The sequence below is a fragment of the Ctenopharyngodon idella genome, chromosome 8, assembly GCF_019924925.1.
Source record: "Ctenopharyngodon idella isolate HZGC_01 chromosome 8, HZGC01, whole genome shotgun sequence".
In the NCBI taxonomy this organism is placed as follows: Eukaryota; Metazoa; Chordata; class Actinopteri; order Cypriniformes; family Xenocyprididae; genus Ctenopharyngodon; species Ctenopharyngodon idella.
Genome location: NC_067227.1, coordinates 19732667 through 19757986, shown reverse-complemented (window position 1 = coordinate 19757986; position 25320 = coordinate 19732667). Strand labels below are relative to the sequence as shown.

The following is a 25320-nucleotide window of genomic DNA, read 5'->3' as shown; positions in this document are numbered from 1 at the left end:
AAACCAGAGCTTCAAATGGCAGTGATGCAATGACTGTACCAATTGGCGATGGGCTCTTTTATTTACAAGTACTTGTTCCACCATATTATGCGTAGCAGTTTTTCCCATTCATAGTAATATGAGTGAACCATCTTGGTATATATAGTCTTTGTCTAGACATGGTGGACAATAATGGGGAATGCCTTATGTAGAATGAAACATCTTTTTCTAGGCCATTGAAATGACTAGTCTTTATTTCATTGTAAGTGAAAACTTTAATATCAAAAGTGCCATTTTTTTTAGATAACGGTTGAAAAATTACCTCCATTACGCACTTATTTATATAATTTAATTAAGTGCTAATTAAAAATTATGCAGACCTAAGTTTGTGCTAAACAGAATTAACAGACAAATTCTTCACTCTTGCACAAAACTTTTAGTAACATTCAATAAAACATTTTAGTTTCAAATTTACAGAAGGGTCTCAAGAGATACAGTTGTGGGGGGAAATTAGTTGAAAGGGGAAAAAATACTTTTTGCATTTTCCTTTCATTTCCTAAGAAACTTTCAAAATTTGTCTAACAAAATTAGTTTTCATATGCTTTAAATCAATTCACCAAAAAAAATATTAAAAAGTTGGAATAGTTAACAGCATTAAAGTGCGGGAAATCAAATATGAGAGCACGCAGATGTCTCTCGTAAAAACACATTTTCTTGAGAGAGAGAACAAATAAAAATGTTCACATCACCATGGGCCTTCAGGGCTCCATTCAATTCATATCTGAGATCTCAGATGTTTTTGTCAGGTGATCCTCCTCCTAGAGGTAAATACTTTGGATTTCTGGTGGAATACAGAATCTCAGCATAATAAAACAACATTCTCAAAAATCTGGTCTTCAAAAGGTCCTCGGTATTCACATTAATTCATGCCACCTTAAATAAGCTGTACTAATCAAACATCTTTAAAATCATTAAATAAAAAGTCACATCTCTCTTCTACCAGTGCTCCTTATGGCACTCATGAGCCTTGACAATCTCAGGGGTTGGAGTTTGTGTTCTGGAGGGTCTGTGATCTGAGATATTATGAACGCGGCTAACGTTGCCTGGTTTGGGAGCATCCGCGTTCTCCGAGAGTACCTCGCTCTGACTACAAAGCCTCAGAGCCTGAGAGATAAACACATCTAGGTCAAAATGTTCCTCTCCGGAAGGATCCATCTGCGAGGGCTCTTCATCATTTTCACAACAAATAGAGGAAGACGGATAATCAGATGAATCATGATGAGGAGAGGAAGGAGATGAGGGCAGCAGAGATGGAGGAGCGGAGAAGAATGGGGTAGGACTCCTCCTCCTGTCCTCATGGAGCTGGTGAGGGCTAGACAGTTGCAAAGGCGCTGGGCTTTGCGTGTGAGAATGAGGCAGCATTGTAGGAGACAGCGGTTGAGGAGGGGAACACAGGGAGGTGAGAGGTTCTTGAGGAGAACCGGGTGAGTGGAGTCCAGACTGTGCGCTTTCCACCCAGCGCGAGATCTCCCGAAACAGATCTCCAGGCTCGGCAAGAAGCTTCTCCACGCTGCCACCTCTTGGAGCAGACATGCTGTTATGCCTCCAGTGAGACAGGTCCAGTATTAGCTTGGGTTCAGAGTAGTGCTGCGGCTTCCCTTCTCGCCACGCAATCTTATCCAGGTAGGACGGAGAGCCCACCTTGTAATCGCAGGAGCGGCCACAGTCCAGCTCGGTGAACTGGCCGCAGACCCGCTCCAGAGACGAGTGGGACTGCTCCAGGAAGCGCTCTGCGGAGCTGCTGTGGGAGTATTTGCGAGGGTCTACCTGAGCCTCCTCGATGTGAGCCGTCAAGCTCGCTCGTGGATCTCTTTGAACTTCGTCGTCTTCTGCCTCTCCCAGCTCTGAGACGCTCTGCATGCACCCACACTGCTCCTGCGGCCGCCAAAAAACGTCTGAAGACAGACTCCCATCATACCTGGAAAAATTGTATAAACAGTTTTAGCATACATATGAACATTTGTACAGAGTGTACAAAGTATAAAGTGGTATATATTAGCAGTAAGTCAGTATTATTTAAAGGAATGTTTTAGGTTAAAAACACCTGAATCTCTGCTTCCACGATTTTTTAAATTTACATTTTTTTTTTTTTTTTTTTTTTTTAATTTACTTGGATCAACATTACACAATAGTATACAGTGCCATTCAAAAGTTGGGGGGAAAAAAAGAAGAAATTAATACTTTTATTCAGTAAGGATGCATTAAATTGACCAAAAGTGACAGTAAAAACCTTAATAGATGTCTTTTTCAAATAAATATTGTTCTTTTGAACTTTCTATTCATCAAAGAATCCTGGAAAATAAATATCACGGTTTCCACAAAAAAATATTAAGCAGCACATTGATAATTATAAGAAATGTTTCTTGAGCATCAAATCAGCATATTAGAATGATTTCTGAAGGATCACGTGACACTGAAGACTGGAGTAATTCAGCTTTGCCATCACAGGAATAAATGACATTTTAAAATATGTTAAAATAACTATTTGATATTTTAAACTTTAATAATATTTCACAATATCACTGTTTTACTGTATTTACTGATCACATAAATGCAGCCTTAGTCAGTTCTTTCAAGAACCTCAAACTTATGAACGGTGTTTACAAAATCATACATCTGTTTTGTGCAAATACACAAGTAATATAGCCATTAAGCTGCACATTACACATGTTAACAGTTGACTAGTGCGATCAAATTAATCAGTAAACTTGTGTGTGCTGTCAAATACTTCTGTCCTGACCATTTTAAGTGCATTACTTTAACCACAAATTTTTTTTTCGCAAACAGAGAAAAGAATCAAATGGTGGTAAAGAAGACATAGCATAGACATTAATTAATCAGCAGCATTTTTGCACTGTCAAAATAACTGGATGTTTCAAAAGTTCATTTCTGTTCCTGATCTAAGCTAACAAGCTTTTTCACCTCTCACTGTTGGCTCTGAACAGTAAAGGAAGACTTTGTGTCAGATGTGCCCATATGGCCACATAAAAGACAACAATGACATTTTTATTAAGTCTGCTATGAGATTTAATTATGCAGGGGTTTAATAAGTTTCTATATTTGAACAGCATTCTACGTCACTGGAAAGTCCTCTGGGCATTTCAGTACCCATCTGTGTAAATTGCCTTTTACGTGACCCTTGTTTTCACTCTTCCAGTGTGCATGTACCCACAAACTTTTAACAATCAAACTTTTATCATTAAAGAGCATCAATGAATGACTGTAGACTTTAATTTGCTCTTCCAAAACTGAAATTCTTTTGTTCCTCGGTTTCATTATGCTCTAGTAATCACAACTACTGCACTTTACTGGGTCCACAAATCTCAGCTCTAACTGCTTTTGTTTGCTACATACTATTGTTAAAATAATGTTTCTATCTGGCAACCCGCTATTGCATGATGTACCTGTAGGGTAACAAACCCATTTCTTTGCTTTGCAAAAACATGATGCATATAAGATGGTAAACTGCCAAATAATAAAGTTGCAACAAACCACTAAAAGCTTTATCTTGGTCATACTATGTCCTGGTAGTCATATTGAAATATTTTTCTGGCTTTGTACTGTACATAGTTTGTAGGAAAAGAAGGAGACCGTTTACAGAAAGAGACCTTTTTTTTCCATTAGTGAGTAAACATTTCAAAGCATTCAGAGAGTCTCATAAAATATTTTCATGTGTTATTTCTATTTGTTATGAGAAATATATTTGTTGCCTAGAAGCAACTAGTGTTGTCATGATACTGGAATTTCTAACTTTGATACGACACGATAATCGATACCATTTTCAATACCATGGGGAAAACTGCCATATAGACATTTTTACTATTATCTCATAATTTTTTGATCATTTGGGTAATTTTGCTGCAATAGATTACACACACTTTATTTGAAACTCAACTAAATGTACAAAAAAAAAAATAAAATAAAATAAAAAAAATACAATAGAATAAAGAGAAATTAAATGAACACATCTTTAAGTGTTTCAGGTGCATCTAATAGTAGTATTTGGGTAAGAAATATACAGAAATTAAAAAGTAAAACAACGGATAGTCTTCATTGTAAAAATTAAATACCGATTAATGCTAACAATTTAAGTTACAAATTCAGTCAAGAGCAGTGCGTGACTTTGTCTTTTGTTCTCTGATTAACATGACAGACAATAGCAGGTTTATTAGACTGCGGTCACTTTAAGAGCTTATGCGTGGATCCAGTATACTGTTACACAACATTTGTCTTTCTCAACTATTTACATTCCAAAACTGACTGTTTACATGAATACTTGCCAAGATGGACATTTTGCGTGAGCAGGAACGCACAGCAGGTATCAGTGTATCGATACTGCAGAAAAGGAGTATTGGAATCGTTTCAGATATTTTTTTTATATTGATACATATTGAAATATAGATATATTTTTGACAACACTAGAAGCAACACTGTCACAGTGAAATGTATGCAATGAATGCAGACACTTCACAGCATATATTGCCATTATATACAGAAAATTCAGTTAATGCCATCACACGAATAAATTACATTTTCAAATATATTAAAATAGAAAACAGTTATTTGGAATTGTAATAATATTTAACAAAATTACAGTTTTTTTTTTTTTTTTTTTTTTTTTTTGGCCAAATAAATTAAATAAAAAAAAATCTTACTTTTGAAAGAAAGTGTAAGGTTTTTTTTTTTTATATTAAATTGTATTATCCATGAATTACATATATACTATTTTAATTTATTAATTAAATTTATTATTTTATATTATATTTAGTCTTGTGGCTGTTTTAGACTTCTGACATCAGCCAAGTCTTGATCAATTTCTTTCCATTGTCACAGTGGTTTTTTTTTCAGTCAATGAACCCTAAATTTATTATTTACTCTATTTAATATTACTATTAATTACATTTATTATTTTTTTTTTATTAGTTTTTGATTTCAGTATAAGGTCCATGCAAGAAATACAACATGAATAAAACCTTTTTAAAGGGTTAGTTCACCCAAAAATGAAAATGTCATTAATTACTCACCCTCATGTTGTTCCACACCCGTAAAACCTTTGTTAATCTTCTGAACACAAATTAAGATATTTTTGATAAAATCCGATGGCTCAGTGAGGCCTGCAAACAATAACACTAACTTTTTCAATGCCCAGAAAGCTACTAAAAACATATTTAAAACAGTTCATGTGACTACAGTGGTTCAACCTTAATGTTATAAAGCGACAAAAATACTTCTTGTGGGTCAAAAAAAACAAAATAGCGACTTTATTCCACAGTGGTTCAGAGCGCCAAAAATTACATGATTTCAGTAAACGAGGCTTCGTTACTTCATAAGTGTTTTTAAACTTCAATAGTTCACGTGACTTTGGCAGTTTGATACGCGCTCCGAACCACTGATTCGAAACAAAAGATTCGTAAAGCTTCGAAGCTTCATGAAGCAGTGTTTTGAAATCGCCCATCACTAGATATTGTTGAATAAAGTCACTATTTTTTTATTTTTGGTGCACAAAAAGTATTCTCGTCGCTTTATATTAAGGTTGAACCACTGTAGTCACATGAACTGTTTTAAATATGTTTTTAGTAGCTTTCTGGGCATTGAAAAAGGGACTGTTATTGCTGGCGATGTAGGCCTCACTGAGCCATCAGATTTTATCAAAAATATCTTAATTTGTGTTAAAAAAGGTCTTATGGGTGTGGAACGACATGAGGGTGAGTAATTAATGACAGAATTTTCATTTTTGGGTGAAAGAACCCTTTAAGGATGGAATGTGGATTGTACTTTATTTGAAACTTTAAATTTAATTTATGAACTAAACAATGATTCTTCTCAGCTATATAGATTTAACAACATTCCTTGTAAAAGAGCAAGAGCGTTTTTTATATTGTCGTAGGTCTGTGTCAGCAGCAGTGGAAATGTGAGTGCCAGGAAAACTGTAACAAATGACACAACACTGGGTGTTGATAAATCAGAGTGCCTCATGTGTGACATGTGAGCGGTGTACCTGTCCCAGTGGGAGCTGAGCGCATGACCGTGCTCAGTGACCACACTGTCCTCTAGCTCGTCCTCTATACGAAAAGGCTGCAGGGAGACAGGCTCATCCTGAGGACACGAGTATCTTTGCATGTATGGATGAGACAAAGCTGCTTCTGCTGTCAGCCGGTCCATGGGATTAAAAGTGAGGATGCACTCCAGGAAATCAATGCCTGAAATGTGGATTCAGTGACTGAAACTGTTGATGTATCACATATTAAAAAACAAATATTCTCATCTTACCTTTGTCCTCCACCTCTGACAGTAGTTCTCTGAGTGACCTCTTGACCTCCCACCCTTGACCTACAAAAGAGGGCATGACCTTCAGTAGTTCCTGTCTATCCTCCTCTCTAATAACAGGCACAGTGTCCAAAATCAGCTGCATCTGCTCCAGCTCATGAGCACCTTGGAGAAAAGAAACAAACAGAGAGGCGACGTAACTTTGTCTGACTGCACAAGGGCTATTTACATCAGGGTGCAAACAATCACTTAAAGGATTAGTTCACTTGAAAATAAAAATTACCCCATGATTTACTCACCCTCAAGCCATCCTTTCTTCTTTCAGATGAATACAGTCGGAGTTATATTAATAATCACACTGATGCTCCCAAGCACCTGTTTGAAGCTCAAGAAAGTGCATCCATCAATCATAAACGTATTTAACACATTATTTAACACATTATAAAGTAAAATATCTAGGTTCCACCAGACGTAGGACATAGCGTAAGCATTTTGAACTGCGAGAGGCGGTACACTTTCTTCGTAAGGCGGTCTGGTGGAAGCTAGTTATTTTACTTTATAACGTGTTAAATATGGATATTTTTCTTACACAAATGCATCGCTTCACTACAGAAGGCCTTTATTAACCCCCTGGAGCCGTGTGGAGTACGTTTATGATGGATGGATGGATGGATGCATTTTTTTGAGCTTCAAACAGGTGGTTTCCCTGCACTACCATTATAAAGCTTTGGAGCATCAGGGTGATTATTAATATCACCCTAACCTAGGATGGCTTGAGGGTGAGTAAATCATAGGGTAATTTTCATTTTAAAGTGAACTAATCCTTTTTCTTAAAAAAAATCATCTCATTGGGACTGCTAATCTATTCCCATACTGATAAATAAAGATCTTACAGTTTATAACAAGAACTATGTTACACCAAGCTTGTGTAGTAAGCAAGAATTTTTTTTTTTAATCGAGCTGTCTGTTTATAACTATAACCATATTTCCTATTTTATTTTATATTTTTTACTGGTATATATTGTATTTATAACAATCTTACCAATGTAGTACTGTGAAATGAAAATGATCGAAATAGAAATTGATTGATATGTCAGGTCTAAACATCTCTTTTTACTTTGCCACGTACAGCCACTAGAGGATGCTCTAAGACCAAGTCCGGATAATGAAGATTGATGTTTGGTTATACTTGTTTCTCAAGTGAACCGCTAGATCTATACAAAACCAATAGAGCAACAGAAACACTAATGACGGCCCCTTGCTCATTACTGAGTGCTCTTCTAGCCTTACCTGCAAACAGCATGCGTCCTGTGAGCATCTCAGCCAGAATGCAGCCTGCGGCCCACATGTCGATTGCTTTAGTGTAGTTATTTGGAGACAGCAACAGTCTTGGTGAACGGTACCATTTAGTGACCATTCCCTCTGACAGGTAACCCTTCATAGCAAAGATAATGTCATATGCACAACAATTAAATGGTGTACTTCACAGGATAATTGTAATTTTTATTGTAGTTTTGAAGGTTGACAGCGTGAAAAAGAAATCCGGATTTGTACACTAAGTTACTTTGGATTAAAGAAAATTAATAAACCTATTTAAATATATGTAAATAAACATCATAAATGTCTTTAATGCTTCTTTGCTAAATAAAAGTATTCATTTCTTTGAACAAACTGTAGTGTTTGTGTATATATAAAATTATATATATATATAAACAGTAGAGTAGGGTCTAAAAAATGCCATGTGACTCAGCATCTGTGTAAAGTCTGATGAGAAGCAGCTGATATACAGTAACCCTATGACTCCCAATAAATCTCCTTCAGCTCATCCTTCCTGCCTTCCTTCATCCCTTCCTCTTCTTTCTCACCTCCCACTCTCCCCCAGGGCTCAGGTGATGAATTATTTGTGAGATTTTAGCAGGCAGCCTCAGTAGGGTGGTTCTGAAGGATGATGGTGACACAAACGAGAATGATATTTACATATCCTGCTTAAACAGAGGGCCTTTGTCTTCTCACTGGAGCTGATTCACACAGACCTTTGAAACTGTTCACAATCACAAGCAAGTGAGGCCAACAAAGACTGAAAGTGAGTAATAATAAGGAAAAAATGTCAGGAATCAGGCATCTTGACCAACAAATGTCAGCGATGCTGATTTTGAGCTGTCAAGAACTGTCAGTCCAACTTACATAGAGACAGACTCGACATTTAGGATGTTTTCTGCTGCCAACATTTACACTGGACAAAAATCCACAAATAGGATAAATAAATATTTTTAGAATGTGTAAGATAAATATTATTAGATTATTTATTTTCATATTTATTATATTTATTTCAAAAATCCTATATGATAATATAATTAATATGATTAATGTAATATAATATTATATTATAATATGTGACCCTGTACCACAAAACCAGTCATAAGGGTGATTTATATATAAGAATAAATAAGCTTTCCATTGATGTATGGTTTGTTAGGATAGGAAAATATTTGGCTGAGATACAACTATTTAAATATCTGGAATCTGAGGGTGCAAACAAATAAAATAAAATAAAATAAAAATATATTGAGAAAAATCGCCTTTAAAGTTGTCCAAATGAAGGCCTTAACAACGCATATCCACTCACAAAAATACATATTTGATATATTTATGGTAGGACATTTACAAAATATCTTCATGGAACATGATCTTTACTTAATATCCTAATGATTTTTGGCATAAAAGAAAAATCGATAATTTTGACCCATACATTGTATTGTTAGCTATTGCTACAAATATACCCGTGACACTTATGACTGATTTTGTGGTCCAGGGTCACATATAATATAATATAATATAATATAATATAATATACTATACATGACAGCTTTAAATTTATCTAAATACACTTGTGGATTGATTTATCAAGTTTTCAAAACAATCATAAGTCTAACCTGTTTCAAAGACAATCAAAAGTGATTAAAGAAAATGATTAAAGAATTTAATATAGCTTACAGTATGTTTTTATCTCATTATCTATGGATATTTTTAAATTGCTGCTTATGCTGGTCAAGCCATCATAATTGAGCTACAGAACAGTTGAATTGGCCCATTGGTTCCTTATTTAAATTATAAATAAAGGTCAGTGTCCACATCATCTTTATTCTTCGTGTCGTATTTAAGGAGTATAACCATCTGGGGCCGTATCAGTCCCCTGCCTGCACTGCTAGCATATGTGGATCCAGATGCTGCTGTGAATCCATATTCCACTTATCTGTGGTCCTCTAGATTTGGGAACTGAATGTTCCCTCCATGCTGAGAGGGGAACAGACGCTCTCAGCACTGAGTGGCAGAGTTGCAGGAACTCGCTCAGTGAATGGGTGAAGGGAACTACTGCCCTTAATTCACTCAAGCTTAATGCATACTCAGAGGTACAATGACACACTAATATTTTAGAGGGGGAACACAGGTGGCAGTCCAGGCTCACTTGGTATCCTAAGGGTAATGAGACATGACCAAAGAAAAAGAAAACTTCTAAGTTTTTTAGAAATATATCGAGAAGCACAATGGTTTTCAAAATTGATAATAACAAGAAATGTTTCTTGGCCACCAAATCAGTATATTGGAATGATTTTGGTCCATATGGACACGAAAGCATCACACAGTAGCTGCAGATTTGTCAGCTGCACATCTATGATGAGAATCTCCCATTCTACCACATCCCAAAGGTGCTCTACTGGATTGAGATCTGGTGACTGTGGAGGCCATTTGAGTATAGTGAACTCACTGTCACATTCAAGAAACCAGTTTGAGATGATTTGAGCTTTGTGAAATTGTGTGTTATTCTGCTGGAAGCAGCCATCAGCAGATGGGTACACTGTGATCATAAAGGGATGGACATGGACAGCAACAATAAACAGTGCTCAATTGGTACTTAGGGGCCCAAAGTGTGCCAAGAAAATATCCACCACATCATTACACCACCAGCACCAGCCTAAACCATTGACGCAAGGCAGGATGGATCCATGCTTTTATGTTGTTTACGCCAAATTCTGACCCTACCATCTGAACGTCACAGCAGAAATTGAGACTCATCAGAGCAGGCAATAATTTTCCAATCTTCTATTGTCCAATTTGGTGAGCCCGTGTGAATTGTAGCCTCAGTTTTCTGTTTCCTGTCCAGTTTCTTAGCTGACAGGAGAGACACCCGGTGTGGTCTTCTGCTGCTTTAGTACAAGGTTTGACATGTTGTGCACTCAAGAGATGATTTTCTGCATACTTCAGTTGTAACAAGTGATTATTTGAGTTACAGTTGCCTTTCTATCAACTCAAACCAGTCTGGCCATTCTCTTCTGACCTCTGGCATCAATGAGGCATTTTCGCCCACAGGACTGCCACTCACTGGATATTTTCTCTTTTTGGGACCATTTTCTGTAAACCCTAGAGATGGTTGTGCGTGAAAATCCCAGTTAATCAGCAGTTTCTGAAATACTCAGACCAGCCCGTCTGGCATCAACAGCCATGCTACGTTCAAAGTCACTTAAATCACCTCGTCCTGACCATCGCTGTGTCCCAATTCTCATACTATAAATCCTAAATAGTATTCGAAATTAGAATTAGTGTGTCCCATATCGTAGTATGATGAAAGGAGTATTACTTTTCCCGGTTAGAATCCGAAGTGCACACCAATGACTAATATCTGCTGAATACTTTTTAATTAATTTTGCACAATAATATATTGTTTTATAGTTAAACATACCAAAAACGTTTCTTTAAATGTCTTGTCACAAAGTGTACAACTTTTGAAGCCACTAAAGACAGAGCAGCTTTGACATTTTGATAATAAATGAATATTTTGAGCGACATGAGAGCAGAGGGATGCTGCTCTTATAGAGTCGGCAATCTCAGCTATCCTACTATCAGTGAACTATCAGCATTTTAAACAGGGCTCTTGCAATAATAGTCCTTCTATAATTTCCTGTTTTTATTTTGGCTGTTCTTTCCATCCCAAACTGGGACTATCCCCCTTCCCTGATCATTCACCCCACCTTGTCCTGTCTCACACAAAGCTCTCCATTCATGTTGTTCTCCTGGTCTGCTAGTGTTACACAGTGAGCTCTGCTAAATAATACAGAAGCACAATGAGACAGTAGAGTGCCACATTAATCTTTCAGCTGCCATAACATCAAGGTAATTGTTCATAATTATTGTGTAATGCAATATGTCAAAATGTCAAAGTTTGAAAACATCTATCTATGTGAAATGCACAGAAATATGAAGTAACTACAGACAGACTGTAGTCGTTATATTAATAGGGTACCAGGATCAAATAAGCAAAAACAAAACACTGTGTCCAAAAATTCTTCAATAAACTCTCCAAACAACTATCCATTCTAAACAATCTATATCAATCAATAGTTATTTTAACTAACTTTAGGAATATAAAATGACTAAGAGATGCATAATAACTTTTTGTATGTAGCACGGCAGATACTGCTTAAATGTAATTTGTAGCTGCCTAGACTTATAATAATGAGAACCATCAAAAAGATTGAAAGCAGATAATCTAAAGTACTTCTGTTCCTAAGGATGTTATGTTGATGATAAAGCTGTAAATGGATTAATATGTCATTATCTTAATAGCCTGCAGCACATGATAATTGATAGGAAATGTGATTCTGCTAATCAAGGCCAGACTGTAACTGCAGGGTGAACCACACTGAAAGCTTGTAAGGCAGTACAAACTAACAGTATGACAGTACATACAACTAACATTTAAAAGTTCCCAAATATGAACTAATATAGCCTGTTCTTCACAGTGTTATTCAGCATGAAGTGAACCACACCCTTAAAAAAAGTACCGCAGTAGCTGCATCAGATTGTAAAAGTACTTTGATATATATTAGGTTACCTGATAATTATCATGGTATTTACATGAAAAATAACCTGGTACATGAACAAAAAACATATTATTGCCAAAAACATTCAACAAAACTCCACAGGTAGTGTAATCCAAGACTTCATACTAGATAAACATCTTGATGAGCTTTGATAGAATCGATATTTGACCAATACCAATACAAATTATTTCTATATTTTCAATGTCCAATAATCAATATGCAGAACAGATTTTTATTTTTTGTTATATTTCTGCTGTTTGATCAAATAATGTATAAATGATCATTAAAAATACAACATTGAAAACATAATATGTATTTGTTATTTTTACAATTATTATTATTATTATTATTTAAAAAAAGTTAAAAATTGTCAAAAAAATCCATATATATTATATTATATATATATATATATATATATATATATATATATATTTTATATTATTTATTTATTTTTGATCTAAACAATATCTTTTGGCAAATGTCTAATTGTTATGCTACCTTGAATGAATGAATGAATGAATGAATGTTAAAATGATACTTTACTGATGAATACAATTGTAGATACTCACAAAATGTTGCCATTTATCAGCAGATCTAATACTACAGCACTGATAACAAATTAACTTGGAATACTGATAAAGAAATATCAGTCAGATTTCTCTATTAGAAATCACTGTAATATTTCTACTAACAAAGACCTATCTAGTTAGCAGTTATTCTTTCTAGTGAGTGAAATGGTTTGTGCTGCAGTCATTCCTGCCCTGCCGCTGTGACTCTTACCTTGTGTGAGTAATGTGGGTCGACAATGCGAGCCAGGCCGAAGTCTCCGATCTTCAGCAGCATTTGCTCCGTGTTTATAAAGATGTTCGCTGGCTTGAGGTCACGGTGCAGCACGTTGGCCGAGTGGATGAACTTGAGCCCACGAAGCAGCTGATAAAAGAGCAGGGTGGCGTGTTCTGCTGGCAACGGCCCTTGCTCGAGTAACTTTGCCAGGTCAGTTTCCATACACTCTTGCACAATGTATATTGCCGGGACATGGGTCAAGTCACGGGGTAAAGGGTGACCGGATGGCCCCAACACGTCATACACCCTAACCACATTCTCATGCTGAAGGCGGCGGGTGATCTTCACCTCCCTCAGAGCGTGTTTTACGCTGACGGCATCTCGCATTACCAGCTTCTTCACTGCCACACGCAGGCCGCTGCGCCTGTCCACCGCAGAGAGGACGAGGCCTGATGCTCCCATGCCCAGAGGACGCAGATCCTGGTAATATCCCCCCAGGTCAAAGCCATATCGGAATGGGGATGTATTTTGCCAGGCCATTGCTTAGAGAGGAGCAATAGGGCATTGCCTGTGAGAGGCTGGAGAGAGTGAGGAGAATGATAAATAACCTAATAACGCAATAATGCAATAATAACACTTCTTCTTAAAGAAAGAGATCTTAAATCACAGTTGCATACTATCAAAGCAATGGGGGCACAGTACTGGGTGGAATATAACTCAACACCCAGTACAGGGCAAGTGTTTCCATAGCAACATCCCACAGTCAGCCAGTGCCTGCTGCACACAGCAAACACTCTGTAACTCAGTCTCCCAGGATTCAGCCCTACCCCAAAAACACTCCAGTTATGCTGAATCTGAATTACACTCCTGCACTGGAGTTGGAGGTTCTCTGTGATGTTTGACTTTAACAATAACGGCAGGTACTTAAATCATGGTTTAGTTTCATCCATAATCTAGAGCTTTCACTTGCCGTCTCCAGCTCCAGGCTGTCCTGTACCCTCCATTCTCCTCACGCAGCTATGTGTCACGCTCCTCATGCATTCCCTTCAGTGGAGAAAAAGAAAGAAAGAAAGAGAGAGCAGATATATCATTAGATTACAATTACAATAAACACAGGGACAAGTACGCTTTAGAAATATGATCAAATTAACATTTTTACATTTCATAGTTTATAGAATGTCAGCTTGGTGGTTTCCTATTTTATTATATAAATAATGAGCAACACAGCATCTAGTGTTATTCCTAACACTAGACTTAATAGTCTGATATCACTACAATACTATTCCTTGTTTTCCAAATCAGTTCTTAAAGGTGAACTCAGTAAGTTTGTGTTTACATTTAGCTGGCTCTTATTCACCTCAATAGACTGCAACAGTTCACTTTTTCAGCTGCTTTGGTTGTGAAAGTATTTTTCTCATTCATTTATCCCATAGGGATTAAAAAAATAATAATAATAAAACTTTGTTAAAGTGTAACAAGTCATGAAACAAATCATCCAGCAACAAGGTGAATCAAAACATCACACACTTTGATTTGTAGCAAAAAGTATTTTAAAATCGGACAAAAAGAAAAGTACAGAGTGTGTACTTAACGGCTTTAATGAGGAAAAAAAAAACTAAAATCCCATAAAGCATTGTGAATGACAATGAAATTAAAACTGATGGATGAACTATTGATTTAAAGATGTTAATTGTGTAAATAACATATTTTATGTTTACTGTAAAGCATGCATATATACACAAATATTAAAGTAGTTTGAGAGTGTAGGGAGACTGACTACTATTATTACATCATTTGCAGGGATTCATGGGAATAGGCGGGCACAAAAGGGATCTTTTGGCGCAATTTACTTGTTTTTTTTTTTTTCTGATTGGTGGAGATTTCTCCACAGAATCATGGGTAGTTTTTCACCAGTAATTCTGCAGTTGAACACGTTTATTTTAAAGACTAAGTTGAAATAATGTTGATGGCTTCTACAAAAGCAACAAACTTTTAGCTCACAGTAGGTCTGTCTTTAAAGGTTTATAATTTATCGCTAAAAATCAATTCCCCTATATAGAAAAAGAATGGGATTTTCAATTCCGCAAACCCGACTGTTGCACTCTATGCTACCAGTGGTTTTGGACTTATACTGACACATATTGGCCTGAACACACCGTTTTGTTTTTTTACCAACTGAAGCTACTCCACAACTGTTTATCTTTTGATTTTAATTTTTTCTCAAACAGTATCTCATACATATACACACATTAATTTAATGGACATTGGTTTTAATTGTTTGTGTTGTAAAGTGCCTTAAGCACTATATAAAAAAGTAACATTATTATTAGAAGAAGCAGTAACTCGTCAACAGCGCGACACCACAGGTCATGTGATGTCAACATGGCGGCACCCATGAGGAGACGGACCCGTTTATTTAGAATAAAACAGCTTTCTAGAACACTGATACGTTTAGAGTACTTATTTCATATAATGATTTTTATTGAGATCTCTCAAAAATGATGTTCCTTTCTTTGTGTAAAACTTTTTGAAAAAGGAAAAAAAAAAAATTACTGAGTTTACATAAGAATCTAGTATAAACCAATGGGACCAAACTAGTGGGTGAGCCAAACTTTATAAATAATGCATATAACTATGGCGCTGACCGTGCAAGCGGATGCAATTTGTTGCTGAACATTAGAACAAAATGTATACATTTATTGCGCTGAATGATTGTATTGTTCATATTTATGCACAACGTTTGGTAACGTAAAATAATAACACAGGAGAACTTGTTAAGCCTGTGAATGGAGCACAAATGAAGCTGTGGGTCCAGCTGAACACACAATAGGCAGCGCTGCATTCATTCGCCTTTGTGTGACAACAGTAACGCCTGTATTTGGTTCTGAAATTGAACGGATACATATACACAAACCCCTGCGTAATATACAGAATAAGAGTAGTTTCACTCGCAAGTCTACTCAGAAGTGACAAAAGAGCCTATAAACGTAAGAAATAGAGTAGAGAATCAGATTTTGACAACACTGTCTTCTTATCTTCCGGCCCATCCGCGGAGAAAACTACAAAGGCAGCGATGCTCCTGGATCTCTTACCGTCGCCTGCCTTTGTCAGCTGCTTCACGGCTTTGCTCTGTTCGTGTTAGAAAAAAACACAAGTGAACATACCTTTCCATCGGGAAAGTGATGTTTTCGTAGTTCAGAGTTTGTTATTGAATCTTGGCACTGGTGCAGTCCGGTAGATGGAGGTTTTAGTCTGTCAGTTTGCTGCTGCTGCCGTGAGGAATTTTCCGTGTGTTATCAGAGAATAATATAAGATCTTACCCGCGATAGTGTCACCCGGAGAAACCGCTGAGAGAGCGTTCATTTGAGATACACCTCATTTGTTCGACTCCCGGTGTCCCTCTTCCACAGTGGAATGAATCTACAAGCTTTTCTTTGGCAAACTCGTTGGTGCCCCGTTGATGACGTCACGCCCTCCCTGTCCATCAGACGGTGATCCTGACACCTGCGCGCTTGTGCAGGACAACATATCCTGTACTTAAATGATGGGCTGTGGCATCAGGTCTACTAGTGGTCTTGACTGGTCAGGGCATCTGTTTTTGACATGTAAAGTGCTTCACTTTACAGACACACTCACTGTTTATAAGTTAGTTTACTGACTATCAAAGATACTAGATTAAGTTTTTTTGTGGTATGTCTATGTAGACTGCATTTATATATATATATATATATACATACACACACACACACAATTATAATTACATTGTTTAAAATTATTTGCATTTTATATCTTACCTTATAGAAATACTGAGCTACTAGCAAGTACTGCTAGCAATGATGTTTTCCATTCAGTGTGATCAGTGCTCATCATTTTTATAAGATAAAGTGAACTGAGGTGTCAAGATTAGATGTCAAGATGGTCTAGCAGAGCTTTGCTTCTCTGTTTTGTACTTACACACACTCTCACTTCCCTCATTCTGTTTATGTACCTTCAACTCAAAGTTTATAAATGCCCAAAGACCAAGTACAGCAGTTCCTGGAAATAAAATGAGCACCTCGGTTCCGGCAGTGCAGAGATGCAGTATCTTTGGATTCCTCAGCAGGAGAGAAAGTGTTTGGCTGCCCTCCAAACGCTTCATCCTGACTGAGGTCAGGTTACTGCACTGAGGAGTCAGTGGTGAAAGGAGGAAATTAGATAAATGAGGAGTTCATCTACATTTCCTCTGTCCAAACACCAGTGTCAGCTCTGAGAGAGCGAGAGGACAAAAAAAACGAAGGGTATAGATACATATGTAGCAGTGTAAGATGATAAACAAACCAGTGTTGTTTAGTCACTGCTACACTCATATTATGCATATGCTTATTATCATTGATAGTGTATGTAGCTAGATTATACAGATGCTTTTATGAAGTGAAATACTCTCAACCGCCATACTTTATCCAATTATGTCCTCTGAAAAATTTACCACAGGGTTTTTAAAGCTTGCAGCGACCTCTAATGGATAAAATTGCAAACGACTTAGAATCAGATACTCGTAATAGCACGATTTCTTTCACCAAATAGTTTTTTCTTTTTATTTTATTATTTATTTTTAAAGCACTAAACTTAATGGGCCTCATCTCGTTCTTTTGGGGTTTTCTCTGGTTAAAAAAACAACAAAGCTGAATATGAATACATTCAAATTAGTGATGTAATTACTTGGTTTTAACTGATATTTTTCTTGCTATGTATTCACCCACAACATTTTACAGTATTATGAGCATTGAATTGTTTATTGATTACATTCAACTTAAAATCATGTTGAATATTTGAAAACACTTTTTAACATCACACAGTAAGGGACAGTTTGTTCATTTTTAAAGGAGTCAAGTGATGGTTTTCAAAATGCAGTGACAGTGTCTGTACATTTTGTGTTATTTGCATCAAAAAGCAGGCCAACAGAGCATTTCTGATAATGACAGTTCATGGCTTACTTTCATGAGAAGTATCTTCACAAATGTGTCAGCGCAAGACAGATAATAACTAAAGTCAACGCCTACAATTTATCTGAATTCACACGGGTATTTCCTCAGAAATGGTGTTGATAAACAACAGTCATTTGAGGATAATTATTAACATTCACTTTTGTAATCTTGAAAATTTCAGAAATACACTCACCAGACCAATTTATTTCCATAATTTAATATCCTTCTGTTGAGCTAAATCATATTAATAGATATAATACACATAGACGACTATAAAGACATAATTTGGATAGCAGCAAAAAAAGCAAAAAAACAAAACAAAAAAAAAAAAAACACCGAACATAATGTAGAAACTACAGCACACAGAAACACATAAAATCCTTAAAAATGAAGTGCATCTATCAACTCTAAAGTTTGACCTAAATCTATACACACTTGGTGAAACGCTGCTATAGTAACATTTCCTAAAACTAAACCTATTTGGCAGAAAAACATTAACCGTCAAAAATACTTCAAAATGTCACTTTTTTTCGACCCCTCTGTGGTAATTTGATAACGTTCAGTTTTTTGGGTTTTTTTGGCCACACACCTCTGTGGTTCCTGTCAGCATTTCTTGTTCAAATTGCATTTTTGCATTTTTCAAACGATAGGTATTTAAAAAAAAAAAAAAAAAAAAAAGTACAGATTTTTTTGGAATACTGGCACACCTTCAAACATCAGTTTTTTATGGTGCCAGTGAGGCTGTGTTTAGCTGCACAGTATTGAGAACAGACTGTCCCAAGAGAGGGATTCAGGAGATTTTACTATCACGCATACAGAGGCTGATAGTCATTCTTCTTGCTTCTACAGGTGATGACACAAATGCTGAGCATCCCAAAAAACTGAAAAAGAGAGAGAAACACACACAAAAAAAAATTGTTAAATTCATTGTCCGATAAACAAGGATAATGATGAGGCTAAAATGAGCTTATGTACCTTTATGATGGCAAATCCCAGGATGACCAACATTGCATAACTAAGCACATCCTGAAGCATCTGCTCCAGTTTAGCTTCACATCCCTGTAGGAAAATCAGAATATGTTTTACCCCCACAAAAATTGTTTAAAAACAATTACATATTTTCAAGAAAACGGCTTGGGAATATGCTGATCCAATATGCTGAATATGCTGATGCCAGTGTTATTGTTAACTAAAACTAAAATTATTAAAATTTGTTTTTGTTACTTAAGCTGGAATAAAATAACCATAAATATTAGATGAAACATTTAAATTAGAGATGCACCGATAGATCGGCCAATAATCGGTATCGGCCGATAAAAGCTAAATTTTCACTCTACTGGCTATCGGCCGATAGTTTAAAACCAGCCGATAGTCAGGGCCGATATATCCTGTCAATCAAAAGAGGGCAGGAAAATGCACTGCATTTGAGCTTTGTGTAAAGAAAATGCTAAGAAACCAGTTTGATGTTCAATATTAATAGTAATTATATTAATTAATTACATTCAGGAACTTAAGAAATATTAATTTAATCTTCAGAATTTAGTTAATGTGTGTTAATATTAATTTGAGTAATATGTTTGTTTATAACTGATACCAGTTACTCTGAAACAAGTTGATGAAATGGAGAGAATAAAGTTTTTATTTGCATTTCTTTCAAAATATAATTAAAAATATAATGATTAATTTTTAATTATAATGAAATTATCATTAATTTAAAAGAAGGTATAAAAGGCAGAACCCCCAAACTATCGGTATCTGCAAATATCACTCTGAATAATCGGTTATCGGTATCGGCAGATATCACTGAATAATCGGTTATCGTAGATATCACTCTGAATAATCAGTTATCGGTATCGCAGATATCACTGAATAATCGGTTATCGGTATATATCACTCTGAATAATCGGTTATCGGTATCGGCAAATATCACTCTGAATATTCGGTTATCAGTAGATATCACTATGAATTACCGGTTATCGGTATCGGCAGATACCACTCTGAATATTCGGTTATCAGCAGATATCACTCTGAATTACCGGTTATCAGTAGATATCACTCTGAATAATCGGTTATCGGTAGAGAAATTTGGTAATGGTGCATCTCTAATTTAAATGCAAATATAAACTGAAATAAGTTTGAGGTTGAAGTACTAAAATTACTAAAACTGAAAAATACTAAATAGAAAAAACAACAACTAAAACTTAAAATATAAAAATATAAATTAATAAATACTAAAATAGTATATAAATAATACTCAAATAACACTGTTCACTGAATACAATAATGCACAATGTCAAATAAAACGCCGCTCAAACCTGTGTGTTGAGAAGATCTGGTTGGGTGAGTTGACCAGTGCACTGTGTAGTGTTTGCTTTACAGCAGGAATGTGGCACAGAGTTGTTATGCTGGACAAACCATGGTGATGCAGTCCAGTCTGTGAAGTTATTCACCCCACAGCACTCCAACTGAGAATGTAAAAGTGGAGAGTAAATGTAAAAAAAAAAAGATCAGTGGGAGAATAAAGAGAATGAGATTCCTTCATGCATCCATTTCCTGCTCAGTTTGTCTGTCATTTCCTGTGCAACCAAAAATTATTCCAATGATATGAAGGAACCTTTCAGACTTACTTGAGATTGCAAGATATCCACAGCATGGGTTTCAGAGTTCAGACCATCATACTTTTGGAAGACGTCTTTCATTGACTTTTCTAGGTCACCTTTAATCTGTAAACATCACAGAAAAACAATTTCCAATGATTCATATCCCATTTTAAAAATGTTATTCATAAGTTATATGAGAATAACTTACTCTGCCCCTGTAGATGAAGCCAAACACAAAAGCGGTCACCTCGGCTGCGAAGATTATCATGATGATGATAAGAAACTAAATGAAAAATTCAGAGAAAAGCATAAAATATTAAACCCCCCGAAAATCTACAGCATGATGAAAACAGTACTTACCCCAAAGGCTTTAAAAAAAGGAACAGAAACCACCACATGGACCCTACTCTCTATTTTCGATAAAATAAACTGAAACAAAAGCTTTGGGCACAAAAGGTGTAACACAGATGAATGGCTCATACTTACAAAGCCTAAACCGACTTTGGACTCCCTCAGAGTTGCACAGCAGCCAACGGTCCCGATGACGAACATGACCACAGCCACACCGATTATAATGGCTGCTGGGATGATGCTGTATTTATCAGACACAAAGTCTTCAAAGCTGCTATAGCTCTTTATCACATAAGAACCAACATATGCGAGGGCCACTCCAGCACCCTGAAAAAGAACAACACAACAGGTGGGTCAATAGCATGAAACTTTACAGTTAAGTGGTGCAACACAAATTGACAAATAAACAGAGAGAACCCCTGCAGACTCCAATGACTATGTGTCAAGGTCAATAAAACATAAAATCTCAGATAATTTGACCTTTTTATTATGACAAGGTAAGTTTAGGTGGAATGTCATGTGGTGGGACTCCCCCCAAAATTAATAGTAAATATAATTTCATGATACACTCACATGTATTCAAGGTGTCAAATATGTCATTACTTTTTACTTGATAGTTACACCACATGACATTTTAGAGCAGTGGTTTTCAACCAAGGGGCTGGGGCCCACCAGTGGGCCTAAAAAAACTCCCATGACTTAAGAGTATTAAAATTATTATTGATACAGGTGCATCTCAATAAATTAGAAAATAATGAAAACATGAAATATCATGAAAAAGTTTTTTCTGTAATTTAATTCAAAAAGTAAAACTTATATATTCTAGATTTATTAGACATAAAGTAAAATATTTCCAGACTTTTTTGTTTTCATTTTGATGATTACAGCTTGCTGCTCATCAAAAAAAAAAAAAAAAAAAAAAAAACAGTATCTCAAATTATTAGAATATTTAATTTCAAGTTCTATTAAATTACCATTCTCAGGGTATAAATACTGGGTTTAGGTCAGTAATCCCAACAGCAGTCATGGGGAAGTCTGCTGACTTGACAGTTGTCCAGAAGATGATCATCAAGACCCTCTACAATGAGGGTAAGCCACAGAGGGTCATTGCTGAAAGACCTGTTTGTTCGCAGAGTGCTGTGCCAAAGCATATTCATGGAAAGTTGACTGGAAGGAAAAAGTGTGGTAGGAAAAGGTGTACAAGTGAAAGAAATGACCGCAGGCTTGAGAAGATTGTCAGGCGAAGGAGATGCTGATTTCATTTTCCAGCAGGACTTGGCACCTGCCCACACTGCCAAAGGTACCAAAAGCTGGTTCAATGACCATGGTGTTACTGTGCTTGATTGGCCAGCAAACTCACCTGACCTGAACCCCATAGAGAATCTATGGGGTATTGTCAAGAGAAGATGAGAGACACCAGACCCAACAATGCAGATGAGCTGAAGGCCACTATCAAAGCAACCTGGGCTTCCACTACACCTGAGCAGTGCCACAGGCTGATTGCCTCCATGCCACACCAAATTGATGCAGTAATTCATGCAAAAGAAGGCCCAACCAAGTACTGAGTGCATAGAAATTAACATACTTTTCAGAAGCCTGACATTTCTGTTTAAAATATCCTTTTTTTTTTTAACTTTTTTTTTTATTGATCTTATGAAGTATTCTAATTTATTGAGATGGATTTTTGTTAAATGTGAGCCAAAATCATCACAATTAAAAGAACCAAAGACTTAAAGTACTTCAGTCTGTGTGCACTGAATTTATTTAATACACGAGTTCCACAATTTGAGTTGAATTACTGAAATAAATGAACTTTTCCACGACATTGTAATTTATTGAGATGCACCTGTATATTAAAATAATGAAATTAAAATCTAAATTAAAATGTAAAAAAAAAAAAAAAAAAAAAAAAAAAAAAAGTGGTCATCAAATTTTAAACTTCTGTTGGAAATGGTAAATAATGGTGTGTATGTGTGTATATTATATACATACACCATTATTTACCTATATATATATATATATATATATATATATATATATATATATATATATAGGTCTGAATTTTTCAACAGAAGTTTCAATAAGTATTAAATAAATAAATAAAAATAAAATAAAAAATAAAAATATAATTTATTTTTTTATTTAATACTTATTTAAACTTCTGTTGAAAAATTCAGACCTATATATATATATATATATATATATATATATATATAATGAGACACTTATTTAACTTCCCAGAATTTACATAGTTCATTTATTTAACTTCCCAGAATTTACATAGTTCAGTTCCATAATAAATGAATTTATCACCTCTTACATGATGTCATATGGTGTCATTTCATAACAAGTACACTTTGGAACTCTGGTTTATGTCTGACTCGCTAGCACATGATCTGTTTCTTCAGTAGTCAGTCACAATGCACAGTCACGAGACCATGAGTAATCTTTTCCTGCCCACTAATCTTTCCTGGAATGCTAGTCTTGTGCCTCAGCTTGAGCAGAAGCGGCAAAAGCTAAACAGAAACCCTTGAGGTAGAACAGTACACATGACAACAGCAATAAATCAGCTTTTCAGAAGACAAAGATGCTATGATGAGAACTTTCAGTTCTCAGATTTCCAGGTTTTGTTACTTATTGCACTGTTGTCGTTGCTGCTGGGGGAATTAGAAAATGTCTCCCATGCAGACAGGGCTGGGAAGGGGGAACAACGGGGCCCATGAGGGTCTCAGCCCTAAAAAGTTTGTCTTGGTTTCTGTAAATTTTAGCAATGTCTCTGTGAGCAGGAAATTTTTAAATTGGCTGTGCAGAAGATTTAGAAGTGTTGTTTTTCTACAAAACTCCCCTTTGTGATCACTGAAAGCCAGAAAAGAGCATGCAACATTAAGCCGAGTCAGATGACTAGGCCTACATGATGGCACAGACAATACGGGCATCAAAAAAATCTTTATTTCCATTAAAAAATAAAGTTATAAGCTCTGACAGTTATATCAATTCTGAAATAAACTAGTTTGAATACGTTTAAAGGCTGCATAGCAAAAGGCACTGAAGCCCTTTCATATGGTTGTCTTAAGAGTAAACAAATGACTCACCCTAAATTAAATTACATTCTAGAGAAGAGCTCGCTGTCAGAAGCAAGTAACTCTGACTAAACATTCATTTAGTGGTCTGGAGGAGGAGAAACAACCTCTGGATGAATACAAACTATTGTTATGCTTATAAAGGACCCTTCGTCCTATAAATATAATCATCACAAGGACCATTCTGCCTACAAATATAGTCATCAAACAACTGCAAAACCTGGAATAAAGACAACATAGGTTTGTAAACTTCATAAAATTATGTCCAGCGCTTACATATGATGATGGGCTATATTTAGGCAACAAAAATGACAACAGAACTTATGTTAAAAAGAACATCACAAACTCACCCAAAATATTAAACTGAGAAACAAAAGAACGCTTTTGGATGTTATAATTCCGCAATCCATGTCTGCTGCTGAGTCGAAGCTGGGAATGTTTAGGATAGTTTGTGACGTTCTCCTTTTTCTTCTTTTGAGTATGTGACGTCTTTTTTCCTCGTGCTCTTTATAGTTCAGTCAGTCACATGCTTTCTCATACGCCAACAACAGAAACCCCCAGGTCCTAAATACCGCAGACGTGCGGCGTTGCCTAGGTGACTTGACTAGAGAAGATAGAGAGAATGTGGCACAGTATAGTTTCGTGATCGTGGACTGATAAAAGCTGTTTACTTTTAACCTTTGTGTTCTTTTTATGATTCTAAGACTCTTTAAATGTAATATTTTAGAACAAATTATTTAAACAAGTATAACTTCTTTGTGATAATGACAGACTTTTGGCATTGCATTTCACTAGATTTTTTTTGTTGAATTGGGACAGATGCACATCATAAAAAAAGTGGGACAGTTAAGTTTGATGTAAATAATTTGCTTTAGTTTAAATATTACCAAAAATCCATATCCATTTATAGTATTTTTCTTCTATGAAAAGTAACAAAAGTTATAATTTATTTAATTAGGTCTTGTTGGAAATCATGTTATGTCAACCTGAGGTCAAGGTGGTTTTACAACATGGTAGCTGGTTTGTCAGTTGCCGCTTTTCCACCGTTGGGCCGAATAGTTCTTATTGCATAACCGTTCCATTCCGCGCCGATCCGGGCCAGCTGGTACGGTTACGGTTTCGTTTTCCACTGTGGGGCTGATAACGGTCGATCTTTGGAATGTAATACAAAAGCGTCAGTCGTTGCCTTGGTAACGCAACGGTTTACTGATGATATGAGATGTAAATAACGACCGGAGGATGGAGGATGATCAGATATTTCTTTTCATTTTATTATTATTAATTTGTGTTTACGTCGCTCAAATGACCAATCCTGTGTGCCGACGTCTCTTCACGCATTCTACCAGCACGACTCAGC

The 25320-nt window shown here is 36.0% G+C and overlaps 2 protein-coding genes across 4 annotated transcripts; both read right to left on the bottom strand.

Annotated features, from left to right (window-relative positions):
- Positions 1–215: 215 nt before the first annotated feature.
- On the bottom strand, positions 216–16945 carry mapk4 (mitogen-activated protein kinase 4). Of its 2 annotated transcripts, XM_051901811.1 has the most exons (8): positions 16763–16945; positions 16289–16560; positions 13939–14012; positions 12966–13546; positions 7597–7741; positions 6310–6471; positions 6038–6239; positions 216–1957 (listed from the first exon to the last, which is right to left on the bottom strand). In XM_051901811.1, exons 4-8 carry the CDS (start codon positions 13506–13508, stop codon positions 976–978), a joined length of 2034 nt encoding a protein of 677 aa, XP_051757771.1. In that variant the 5' UTR covers positions 13509–13546; positions 13939–14012; positions 16289–16560; positions 16763–16945; the 3' UTR covers positions 216–975. The 2 variants fall into 2 exon arrangements, with proteins under 2 accessions (XP_051757771.1, XP_051757772.1); XM_051901812.1 differs by lacking the exons at positions 16289–16560; positions 16763–16945 and adding an exon at positions 16133–16288.
- A 776-nt stretch (positions 16946–17721) lies between these two features.
- On the bottom strand, positions 17722–24528 carry tspan36 (tetraspanin 36). Of its 2 annotated transcripts, none has more exons than XM_051901818.1 (7): positions 24314–24528; positions 21019–21210; positions 20741–20815; positions 20560–20655; positions 20248–20397; positions 18908–18991; positions 17722–18813 (listed from the first exon to the last, which is right to left on the bottom strand). In XM_051901818.1, the coding sequence occupies exons 1-7, from the start codon at positions 24371–24373 to the stop codon at positions 18739–18741; spliced, it is 732 nt and encodes a 243-aa protein (XP_051757778.1). In that variant the 5' UTR covers positions 24374–24528; the 3' UTR covers positions 17722–18738. The 2 variants fall into 2 exon arrangements, with proteins under 2 accessions (XP_051757778.1, XP_051757779.1); XM_051901819.1 differs by lacking the exon at positions 24314–24528 and adding an exon at positions 21858–22050.
- Between the last annotated feature and the right edge of the window lie 792 nt (positions 24529–25320).

Bases quoted from the DNA above. Each gene is read 5' to 3' on its own strand.
- mapk4 (XM_051901811.1), bottom strand. From the start codon at position 13,508: ATGGCCTGGCAAAATACATCCCCATTCCGATATGGCTTTGACCTGGGG. The intron at 7,742-12,965 runs GTAAGAGTCACA...TTTGCTATGAAG, and splicing joins ACCCACATTACTCACACAAG to GGTTACCTGTCAGAGGGAAT. The intron at 6,472-7,596 runs GTAAGGCTAGAA...CTTTTCTCCAAG, and splicing joins AGGACGCATGCTGTTTGCAG to GTGCTCATGAGCTGGAGCAG.
- tspan36 (XM_051901818.1), bottom strand. From the start codon at position 24,373: ATGGATTGCGGAATTATAACATCCAAAAGCGTTCTTTTGTTTCTCAGT. The intron at 20,398-20,559 runs GTAAGTCTGAAA...TTACATTCTCAG, and splicing joins TGGATATCTTGCAATCTCAA to TTGGAGTGCTGTGGGGTGAA. The intron at 18,992-20,247 runs GTTTGAGCGGCG...ATTTTCCTACAG, and splicing joins CAGATCTTCTCAACACACAG to GGATGTGAAGCTAAACTGGA.